This window comes from Miscanthus floridulus, chromosome 1, assembly GCF_019320115.1.
Source record: "Miscanthus floridulus cultivar M001 chromosome 1, ASM1932011v1, whole genome shotgun sequence".
Classification (NCBI taxonomy): Eukaryota; Viridiplantae; Streptophyta; class Magnoliopsida; order Poales; family Poaceae; genus Miscanthus; species Miscanthus floridulus.
Window position 1 is genome coordinate 20,903,327 of NC_089580.1, and position 11,007 is coordinate 20,914,333.

General features: G+C 43.2%; 1 protein-coding gene across 1 annotated transcript; it reads left to right on the plus strand.

The window, feature by feature from the left end:
• Positions 1–6,836: 6,836 nt before the first annotated feature.
• On the plus strand, positions 6,837–8,809 carry LOC136475369 (zinc finger BED domain-containing protein RICESLEEPER 2-like). The gene is made up of 2 exons (XM_066472891.1): positions 6,837–8,654; positions 8,744–8,809. The coding sequence occupies exons 1-2, from the start codon at positions 6,837–6,839 to the stop codon at positions 8,807–8,809; spliced, it is 1,884 nt and encodes a 627-aa protein (XP_066328988.1).
• Positions 8,810–11,007: the final 2,198 nt, after the last annotated feature.

Genomic DNA, 11,007 nt, shown 5'->3' on the forward strand with positions numbered 1-11,007 from the left:
GGTTGTAATGCTAGTTGAATTTGTTATTTTTCATAACTGTAGATCTAGGGCTCCAAATGAAGTGAAATTTTTGTGGCATGCTACTCATGTGATAGTTGATGTGTGGTAAAAATTTCATGAGTATTGGATGAAGTATGAGTGAGTTATTGGTTTATCTTGCTCTCACATGAATTCTTGCTTTAGCAACTTGTCTTTTTTATAGAGGTTGCTATACATATCCAAATGGAGTGAAATTTGTACAGTAGACTATTGAGAGGATATGTGAGCCACTGTAATTTTTGTAGAAGTTATTGTGCACTTTTGGTATATGTTCATTAAGTCACCTTGTTATCTAAAATAAATTAAGAAATGTATTAAAAGAATTTATTTGGTCATGGACACTAGGTTTTCTAGTGTTCTTTAGTCATGTGTGAAATGTTGGTAAAGTTGGTTTTGCCCAATTATGTATTTGCAACATAAGTTAATAATTATTTTCTTGCCGATGTGGTTTATGGACAGATCTGGGAACTTAGCAAAGTTCTTCATGATAATTTGCTTTGTTGTGAAACTTGTTTATACAAAAGTTGTAGATAATTCATGTATCTAGCTTCTATTAAATTTTGGTGTCATTTGGCCAAGTAGTTTAAGAGTTACAGCTGTTTAAAGTTGGGTTTCAGAAATGGCTGTTTCCTGTCAATTGTGGACCAGTTTCTATAAATGGATATATTTGACTTAGTTAACTTAAGAATCATGCTAAGATGATTAAAGATGAATTGTAGAAAATTTCATAAGCTTTCCATAATGTCTTCTTGCAAGTCATTTGGATTTGTTTAACTCCAGTTATAGCTAAATCTTGTAGCTGCTGTTTGCATATCCAGAAATTGGCAGATTCCAATTATAGTGCTTGCTTGTATATTGTTAAGTGTAACATATGCCTTGAATGATGACTGAGTTAGAACACTTGAGATCAGGGGAAACTTGTGTCATGATTTGTGTTGTCGTCTTCTTTGCCATCTTAGCATGATAGATTGTGTGATGTTTAAGTTAAGCATCGCAAAATACTTAAGTGTGTTAGTGTAAACTATGCTTGTTTTGCTTGCTATTTTGTGATGTGTCTCATGGTAATATTCTTCATATTTATGCACTTGCATATTGCATCTCATCTAGGTATGCTAAATGAACCACGTGAAGGACATGATGTTGGAGCCAAACCCAAAGACGGTGTTTGATGGATCTATCCCGAAGATGGAAGGACTAAGCGAATGCTAGAACCGGAGATGTTACCAGGATGGTGCAAGCTAACTGAACTAACTTGTGTCGGATCCCAGGCAAGCCCCGGAGCATTATAAGTCTCCTAATTATAAAAGCAATTCTTTCTATATACGAGTTATATATTGTTGCATTAAGTTGTAGGAGTTGATTGAAACCGTTGATGCATTTATTACTATCCTTGCCTACCTTATTACCTTTTTACCCTGTTAGGTCAGGATCAAATAACTGCTTAGCCTTGCTTAGACCGGTAGCGATCGGAGATATCTGGTCACCTACATTATAGGTGGTTACTGGAAGAATTTAGCTATGGAAAGAATGATATCCTGGAATTAACCATGTGTGATGGATAATTGGAGACCGGACGGAAAAAGTTGGAGGCAACCAGACAGGGTTCTAGGGTGCTGTTAGTTTCCGTCTGTGTCGATTAAGGACCGACCATTGTTGGGCCTCGAGTCATGTTGAACGCATGCCTTACATTTAGCTGGCCGGATAAAGTACCTTCCGACCACGAAGCTGGGAGATTTTTCGGGCCGAGTAGATTGCCCGCAGCGCACTGTGCTGGAGCAGGTGTGGTAGGACACAGGGGCGAGATGATAAGACCAAAGTGCAGTCGGTCGGCCTCCGGGTACATGTGGTTCCTGGCAAACTCGAGATTCCTGGAAAGTTGACTTGGTGATCAATATCTCACTTTAGCGGGTGAGTGAGGTTTGTGTAAGGAATAAATCACCAGCTGGTTAGGAATCGATTCGAATCGCCATCGCTCCTGGATAGTGAGCACTTGACTCGAGTTACTGCATCGTAGTAATTATTAAGGAACAATGATGGTTATCTGGATGGTATGGGATATGCTAAATCTAAATTGGCAACTGGATGTTATTGGTTAATCAAGTGATTGCTATAGTACAGGTGCTTACCTAGATGGATAGGCCATAATAAAGATGATGCAAAGTACTTAAAATGGTTTCTTTATGATAGCTTATGCTTTTCGCAAACAAGTCTGCTAGCCCACTAAAGAAAGCCTTGCATAATCCTTGGTGTCGCTTTATTTTGATTTAAGACGGGTAAGTCTGGCTGAGTACATTCAAGTACTCAGGGTTTATCCCACCTTGTTGCAGGTGATGTTCTCGACCTGTTGCTGATGGTGGCTAACCACCGGTGGGCTAGGTGATTCTATACTTACTTCTCATCTATATGCTTTTGTCGGATGATGTCACTATGCTAGCAATATATTTGGAACTTATATTAATGTAATCATTTGAAAGCTATGTTGTTTCCACTAAGCAGTTTTGAAACCCCAAACTTGTACTATTATTTGTTAACCCCTTTGTAATATTATTTCCGCTGCAACCCGATGTATGTGATGTGTATTTGCTTAATCACGCGATCTTGGTTGTGATGTTGATTTACCGAGGTCTTTCGGGACACTCGGTGGACTACCAGGTTTATATGAGTGAAAGTATGGGTGTGTCAACGTGTTAGCGGGGACAACCGTACTTGATCTTGTATAAATTGGGCGGTTCTGTCACAGCCATCAACAACTACACCTTGGAACATTTGGTCCAATTCATTGATGTAACCTAGCCACCCACACTTGCATTTCTTCCAGTCTGAGTGGCCCTGCAGAACTTATCTTTGTGAGCAAGGGCAGATCTTACTAAACATAAACAGCAAACAAGCAGTTTGGCAATTACCTTAGTGTTGTCTTCCCACCATTGATCAGTGGCATCAACATTTCCATCAGATCTACGGCCTAAGCCAGTGTCATTGCACAGTCTTTGTATGAATTACCAATATCCCTTCAATTGCCTAATCCTATTACCGATCTGGGATCTATCATGAACCAAATTGGTTGCAAAATAGTACCTTCCTATGACCTTCCTCATCCCTATCTTGTTCATGACACCATTCATGCAATTACCTTTAGTAATTTGGTCAACCCAAATCTCACACAGTTTTTCGGTATTTGGTTCTGACCAATTCCACCTGCCGACTCTATCCTAAACAATGCATAACAAGAATACGTACATATATTATGAAAACGGCAAAAATCAAACAAATAACATATTTTCTTGGGTTCTGAAAAAATACCGAGATTTGAGCGTTTGAAAAGATCTGTTGGATCTCGTCATCATCAGCTTCATTTGGGTTGACGTTGAAGTTATCTTCCGCAACAGCTGACGTCGTGGGTCATCGACGTCCACCGCGGCTCCTAGATTTGGCAGGCGTGCCGGATGCAGATCCAGGCGAGGCGCGCATGTCGGCGGTCACAGGAGGCAACGGAGGTCCACGGCCACCACCGGAGGATGACGACAAGGCGCGAGCGGCCGTAGCGCCTCCTCCACCACCACTGTGAGCCACGCCGTAAGTCGAGGGTATGACTGTCGCTGCAGACGCGAACGGGAGGGGGACCTATGCTGCCGTCGGTGCCTCCACCTTGCGGGCCGGAGCGAAGGAGTCCCTCATAGCCCGCCTGGCCATGGGAGTTGAGGTCGAGCGCTGCCATGCTCGCCCGAGGAGCATTGACGCTGCTCGAGCCTGGAAAGGGATGTGCCGCGTCGTTGAAGTTCTTGTAGCCGCCAGCGTGGGAAAATGGATTAGGTTGTGAGAAGAAGTCCCTGGTGCGGTCGCCATCGTCGTAGCCATCGCCGTTCCCGTTGCCATCAACGTTTTAGACATCCATCAGCAAGGCCGGGGAGGAGGACCTGGCTCAGGGCTGCGGCGTAGGAAGAGCTGTATCTAGGGCCCGAGGAGGAGCTAGATCTGGGGGCCGTGGAGGAGGAGCTGGATTTGGTCGGCGACGGAGGCTAAGAGCGAGAGTGGCTGTGGCGACGGGTGGAGCTAGGGTTCGCGTGGAGGGAGAGAGCGAGAGCGGTGGGGGAATGGATACGGTCCGAGCAGCGGGGTGGGTGGGTGCAGGGGTAGTGGGCGGCCGGCTCGCCCCCCACGCGTTTTTGGCTAGTTTTGGGCCTCTTGGGTCCCAAATGCCAAAAGTTTTAAAGCCCCAGTTTTGCTGTTTTTGTACATGGTGTTTAGGTTTAATTTGCCAAAAGATGAGATAAAATAGCAAAACTTTTGGCAAAACTGGGGAACTAAACAGGCCCTCAGTACAAATCCCAAGTAGTTCAAAGTACAAAGTAAAACTAGCAAAAGCCTCCAAGTCCCAAGTCATCTAGCATCTAGTAGCCTTCACCTTTGCAGCACCATCCCAAAACTCCAAAAGTCATCGTCACCTGTTCTGTTGAAAAAAAAGGAAAACCAGCATCACCTTTCATGGGACAAATTACTAGTCGTCTACCGCTATTCCAAATTTCTAGTGATAGCTGCATGATTAACCATATTTTCTAGAGTCTTTAAGACTTTGACACGAGCCTTGATGAACCATGCTGGGAAAGTGAGGTGTTTCTCCTTTTTTCAAAAAAAGAAAAGGAAATTGTGGCCTTTGTCACTCTCAGCGTAGACTACGAGCGTCGCCTTTGGCCAACAAGGTGGCCGGCTTGTTGTGCAAGGACACTTGCATTGCATGTCGCGTTACCAGGTGATGCTTTTCTTGATGACATGGCCGCCAAATGGCTGTGTTTTCTCCTATTCCTTCTGGTCAATTTTAGGGTTCTAAATTTTCTGTGACTGTGACTCTGTGAGTCGGAGATGATTGGTATGGTCGTGTACCTCGACTGAGGTTTACGACAGGCGGTGCAGGGCTGTCCTGGAAAACTTCGAGGCGTGTGGGCGGCAGGCAAGCTCTCAAACGAGGCCCAAACTTAAGCCATGTTGGCTTGGTCTAATTTTTTATAATTTGACTCTTTTTTTTTGAAGAAAAATTATGTTTGACCCATTGAAAGACTTAAACTCATCTTTGGACCCTGGAGGTCGGTGCCAGGAATCATGGCGTCGAGGTAACACGTCTCGGCGCCACAGATCTCGGCACCGAGGTGCCTGGCCGAGCACAGCTAAAGCTGGACGGAAAACTCGAAGCTCGTTAGCTCGCTCGACTCGCGGCTGGCTCGGCTCGGCTTGACTCGGCTCGTTAGGATAACGAGCCGAGCCGAGCCTAGGTTTTAGCTCATTAGTATAACGAGCCGAGCCGAGCTAGCTCGCGAGCTACTCGCGAGCTCAACGAGTTGCGTTTCCAGGAAAGGCTGCAGGCCGCATTTTCGCAGTCCACGGCCCACAGGCCCCCAGCCCAAGGCCCATGCGCACGGCACATCGGCATCGGCACATAACAGAAGTACAGAATAAAACCCTAAGCCTCCTCAGGGGCTCACGCACAGCCGCGGAGCCGCCTGGCCGCCGCAAGCTCACGAGTCGCGACTGCAGTAGGGGCGCAGGGCCAGCACACGACCGCGGCGACGACGGGGCGAGCGAGACGCCCGACGCTGCGACCGCAAGTCAGGCGGCCGCGACCAGCGGCTCTCCGTGTGCGAGCAGGTCTGGTTCACTCAGTCACTCCTCTCTCCTTTTTCCTCTAGATCTTCCTTTGCCGATTGCTGCTTTGTCAGAGGTGGTCAGGTGATCCGGGGGGAGGGCTTCCTGGGGCTTTACCGTGGCCCGTGGGTGGGGGGCAAGCTGCCTGAAGGTCATGCCACATTCCGGCATCACCTGGGTGTTGTACGAGGCACGGAAGGATGTTCTTCTGGCTGAGAGGAACAAGCCACGCGGCTTAGCAAATTGAGCAATCTTTTTTGAACAATGGAGGCGTTGCCGCAGATGAAGTTTTGCTCCTTTGCTGGGACTTCTGATCTATTTTCAGTTTTGGAATCCCGGCTGTGCCGAATGGGTTGCTGGGATTCCTGATCTATTTTCAGTTTTGGACTGCTGGGATTTCTGATCTATTTTTAGTATATAGGGTGCGTTTCTCTGTTTGGCTGAGTGGAAAGCATTTGTTGTAACATCAATTCTGAACAACTGATTGATTTTTGTTCTGTTATAAGAAAAGGATTTGCGTAGATTGATTGCCTAATGTCTGAGTAGAAAATAAGCCTTGCACACAACCAAACAGCCATATAAAAACAGAAGATGTTGCAATTCCTAGAATGAACAGCAAAACATAAGCAGTGCTTTGTGCCATGTCAGCCACGGCCATGGAGGGCGAGAACAGTGCATCGCCGCGTCCTCCAAGTTTGGAGTCAAGGAGTAAGCTTTGTGGACGACGAACTAGCACTCGGTCTTCATCGAATCCCACTCTGTCCATTGACGTGGTGGTATGTTATCTAATTTATCCCAAAAAATGAAGAATGTCATACTTTATTTTTAATGCAATAGCAATGATTCAACTATATACATTAATACATGTATGTTTGTTTGTGCAGCCATTGGAGAAAGTTTTAGAAGATGAGGAGGATGATGATAACAGCTTCGACCATAGGGATGATATGTCTGAAAGCCTACCTACAGTTGATGGTGGAAGTGGAAGCCAGAGGGGTGATGAGGTTGATGATGGCACATCAAAGGCTAAGAAGGCAAAGACAGGAGGGAAAAAAGCTGGTGTTACATTGTCTCCCAAGTGCAAGATAGCAAGAGGCAAAAGGGCTAATTGCTGGAAACATTTTAAGATTGTCAATGTCCCATCCAAGAAGGAGAGGGGTGTCATGGAGACAAAGGCAAAGTGTAAGTTCTGCTATAGGAGTTATGTGTACCATCCAGGTGGTGCTACAACAACTCTGAACCGGCACCTAGCTAATTGCACACAATATCAGAACAAGTTGGCAAAGGCTAAAGCTCAAGGTACACTAAACTTTGGTCCAGATGATGGCAATTCTCTTGTTGTTAATCCTACTGAATATGATCACGAGCACACTAGAGAATTGATTGCCAAGATGATAATTGCTCATGAGTATTCATTTAGGATGGTAGAGCATAAATGGTTTAATATCTTGATGAAATGGATGAATGGTAACTATGAATTTATTGGTAGGAAGTCTATAAAAAATGAATGCATGAGGGTTTATGAATCTGAAAAAAACCAACTCAAGAGGAGTCTGAAAGAGGCAGAATCAATAAGTTTAACCACTGATTTATGGACGTCTAATCAAAACCTTCAGTACATGTGTTTGGTGGCACATTATATAGATGAGAATTGGGTTTTGCAATGCCGTGTCTTGAACTTTATCGAGGTGGATCCTCCCCACACTGGTATTGTCATAGCTCAGGCTGTTTTTGAGTGTATGGTAGAATGGAAAATAGAAGACAAGGTCACTACAATAACTCTTGATAATGCTACAAACAATGATACGGCTGTTACAAATTTGAAGGCAAAGCTTCTTGCTAGAAAGAATTCAGTATTTGATCCTAATTACTTTCATATTCGTTGTGCTGCTCACATAGTCAATTTGGTTGTTAATGATGGCCTCCAACCAATAGATAATTTGATAACTTGCTTGAGGAACACAGTGAAATACTTTAAGAGGTCTCCATCTCGCATGTATAAGTTTGTGGAAGTATGCAACAATTATTCTGTCAAAGTAGGAAGAGGTTTAGCTTTGGATGTTAAAACAAGGTGGAATTCAACTTATAAAATGCTAGATACGTGCATTGACTATAAGGATGCATTTGGTTATTACGAAGATGTAGACACCAGCTATGTTTGGAAACCTTCAGATTCAGATTGGGTATTGTTTGGAAAAATTAGGCCAATATTAGGAACAATGGCAGAGGCCACTACTGCATTTTCTGGGTCACTCTATCCAACTGCCAATTGTTTCTATCCTTACATAGTGAAAGTTAAGAGAGCATTGATAGGAGCGCAGCAATCTAGAGATACATATTTAATGAGTATGGCTGCTGCTATGTTGGAGAAATTTGATAAATATTGGGAGGAGAAGAACAATGTTATGGTTATTGCTACAATTCTTGACCCTAGGTTCAAGATGAGGTACATTAAATGGTGTTTTGCACAGATTTTTGACCCAGTTAGGTGTGAAATTGAGATTAATGACATCAACCAAGAGTTGGAAAGGCTCTATAACAAGTATGAGATATTAAATCGGCAAAAGATGGGTGACAATGGCATGAACAGGCAATCAACCATAGCTTCACTTGATACAACCAGCTCAATGGCTTCTATTGCAAGTGATTTCCAGTCATTTTTGCAATCTATTGTTACAGAAAGTTCAAAATCTGAGCTGCTGATTTATCTAGATGAACCAAATGAGCCCATAGATAACAAGCATTTCAACTTACTCAGATATTGGAATGTGAACTGTCATAGATTTCCAGTTGTGTCTAGCTTGGCAAAGAGGTTCTTGGCTGTTCCAGTGAGCAGTGTATCATCAGAGTGCACCTTCAGTAATGCAGGTCGAGTTATTGATGACTACAGAAGCTCTTTAAAGCCGGCCACAGTTCAGGCATTAGTATGTGCATCTAGCTGGATAAGGGGCACTTATGAAGACAACAATCATCCTCTTGTGGTATGGATTCATATATATAAGTATATAACTTGTTCTCTCTGTTCAACTTTGTTTCTCCTGTGACATGCTAATATTTTTTCTATTTTTAGGTTGGAGATGATGAAGATGATGTCGAGTCTATTGAATTCCCAAAATGCATGGTGTCAAGCAATTAGTGTCTAGTGGGGTACATGTGCTCAGTTTGTGCATTCTTTTTTTTTCTTGTTGCTTATCATCTTGTTAACACAGTGTTGTTTGTTGTACTGTTATTGACCTATAGGAAAGGGGGAAGGACTGACCAAGGGACATTTTGCCATGGAGAAGTCTTAACTGACCATGCCTTTTGTGTGTTTGCATGGAAATACAGAATGATGGAACTTCAACAATGTGTCATTCTGCTATGTTAACTTATGTTATGTTTATGCGCCCTTCCTATCTAGCTGATGTCGTACTTTGTAATTTGCATGGATGATAGTTGATGGATGAATATGTGATGGAGACATGGACGATGGACCTAATTTGTACTCTATTGCTTGTGTATGCATACGATGCTTGCTGCTAGCATGTATGATGGATAAATATGTGGTGTATCATGTATGACTCATTGAAATGTATGGTAGTCTTCATTTTACATTTTTTTTTGTCCCTGGCTCATGAGCCAAACGAGCTAGCTCGAGCTTTTTCCCGAGCCGAGCCGAGCTAGTTTTTTAGCTCGTTAGGTATAACGAGCCGAGCCGAGCCAGCTCGTTATCCTACCGAGCCAAACCGAGCCGAGCCGAGCCGAGCCGAGCCGAGCCGAGCCAGCTCGATATCCTACCGAGCCAGACCGAGTCGATGCGACTATCTATGCGAGAGTTGCATGAATGTCCATAGCTTTTTTTATTATTATTCTAGAGGGTCTTTGGGACTTTGACACAGGACGATGTGACATGCTGGAAAAGGGGGACCTCTGTCGCTCTCAGGTTAAGTGCTTGCCTTCAAAGTTTCTCAAAAAATGCTACATCACATTGAATCTTGCGATAGGTATATGGAGCATTAAATGTAGACGAAAAAAACTAATTGCACAGTTTGGTTGAAAATTACGAGACGAACGTTTTGAGCCTAATTAGTCAATGATTGAACACTAATTACCAAATAAAAACGAAAGTGCTACAGTAACCAAATTTCCAAAATTCATGAATTAAACATACACTTAGTGCGTGTTTAGTTGACGAATTTTGAGAATTCAGCTACGGTCGGCTTTGGCCAACAACATCCTCGCAGCTCAGCTCGGTGCCCGGTGCCCGGACTGTGGACGGAGACGGACACAGGAGTACAGGACACGACAATGGAACATGCATACATGTCACATTATCAGATGGTTGTCTTGTTTTCTTTTTCGTTTGAACGATGATTACCAGATGCTTTATTTTCGTGGTGACATATATACATGTTTTTCCTCCGAATAATTAATCCTTCTGGTCAATTTGGGGGGTTTAGAAGTTTCTAACGTAACTCTGACCCGGAGATGACTGGCTCGCTACCGGTACGGTGTGCGGCAAAAACCAAATGCTCATTTTTGTTTTGTTTTCTTGCGTTATATTGTAAGGAATAATTCTAAAAGATGTTGGTGTGCTTTCCTTGACTCCTTGGAGTATTTGCTTGGGACATGTTTTTTTTCAAAGATAATTGAGTGGAGTAGTGTTAAAAACTAGAGTAATTTTGCTACCTGTTCGAGAATTTTGGATGGTTCAGTTTGCTTCTAGGAAGGAGGAAGAGATCATCTTCTTGTTGTGAAGGCAAGAGTCCAAAACCAAAGGTGGTTAGGTAAGACCAAAGAAGGATTGTATCACCTGGCGGAAGTTCGCTTGTTTAATTAGGGTCTCGCCGTGCGTGCTGCTTACTGTTCCCGACATGTTTGGTTTCTCATGACTAAAATTTAACTACTAAAGCCAATGACTAAATTTTAGTCACCCTTGTTTGGTTTCAATGACTAAAAGTAACTAAAGTCCATTAAAGCAGTTCAACAAAGACTAAAGTACCCCTAATGAATGCCCAAATTAGTTAGGAACCAGCAATAATAAGGGACAGCCCTTGTCCAATGGGTACTTTAGTTCACTTTTAGCTACTCTTGAGTGACTAATATGACTAAAGTACTTTAGTCCCTTTTAATCTGTTTGTTTGGTAGTTTAGTAGCTAAATTGATTAAAATTTAGTAGCTAAACTTTAATGAGAAAACCAAACATGCCCATAACATTGCTGTACCATTTTTTTTAGTGTCATTGCTGTACCATTCTTGGCGTGGTACTAGTCAATAGAGCCCGTGTTTAGTTGCTAGGCCAAATTCTAAAAAAGTGTTACAGTACCCATCACATCGAATCTTGCGATACGTGCA

Bases quoted from the DNA above. Each gene is read 5' to 3' on its own strand.
- LOC136475369 (XM_066472891.1), top strand. From the start codon at position 6,837: ATGGAGACAAAGGCAAAGTGTAAGTTCTGCTATAGGAGTTATGTGTAC. The intron at 8,655-8,743 runs GTATGGATTCAT...TTCTATTTTTAG, and splicing joins ACAACAATCATCCTCTTGTG to GTTGGAGATGATGAAGATGA.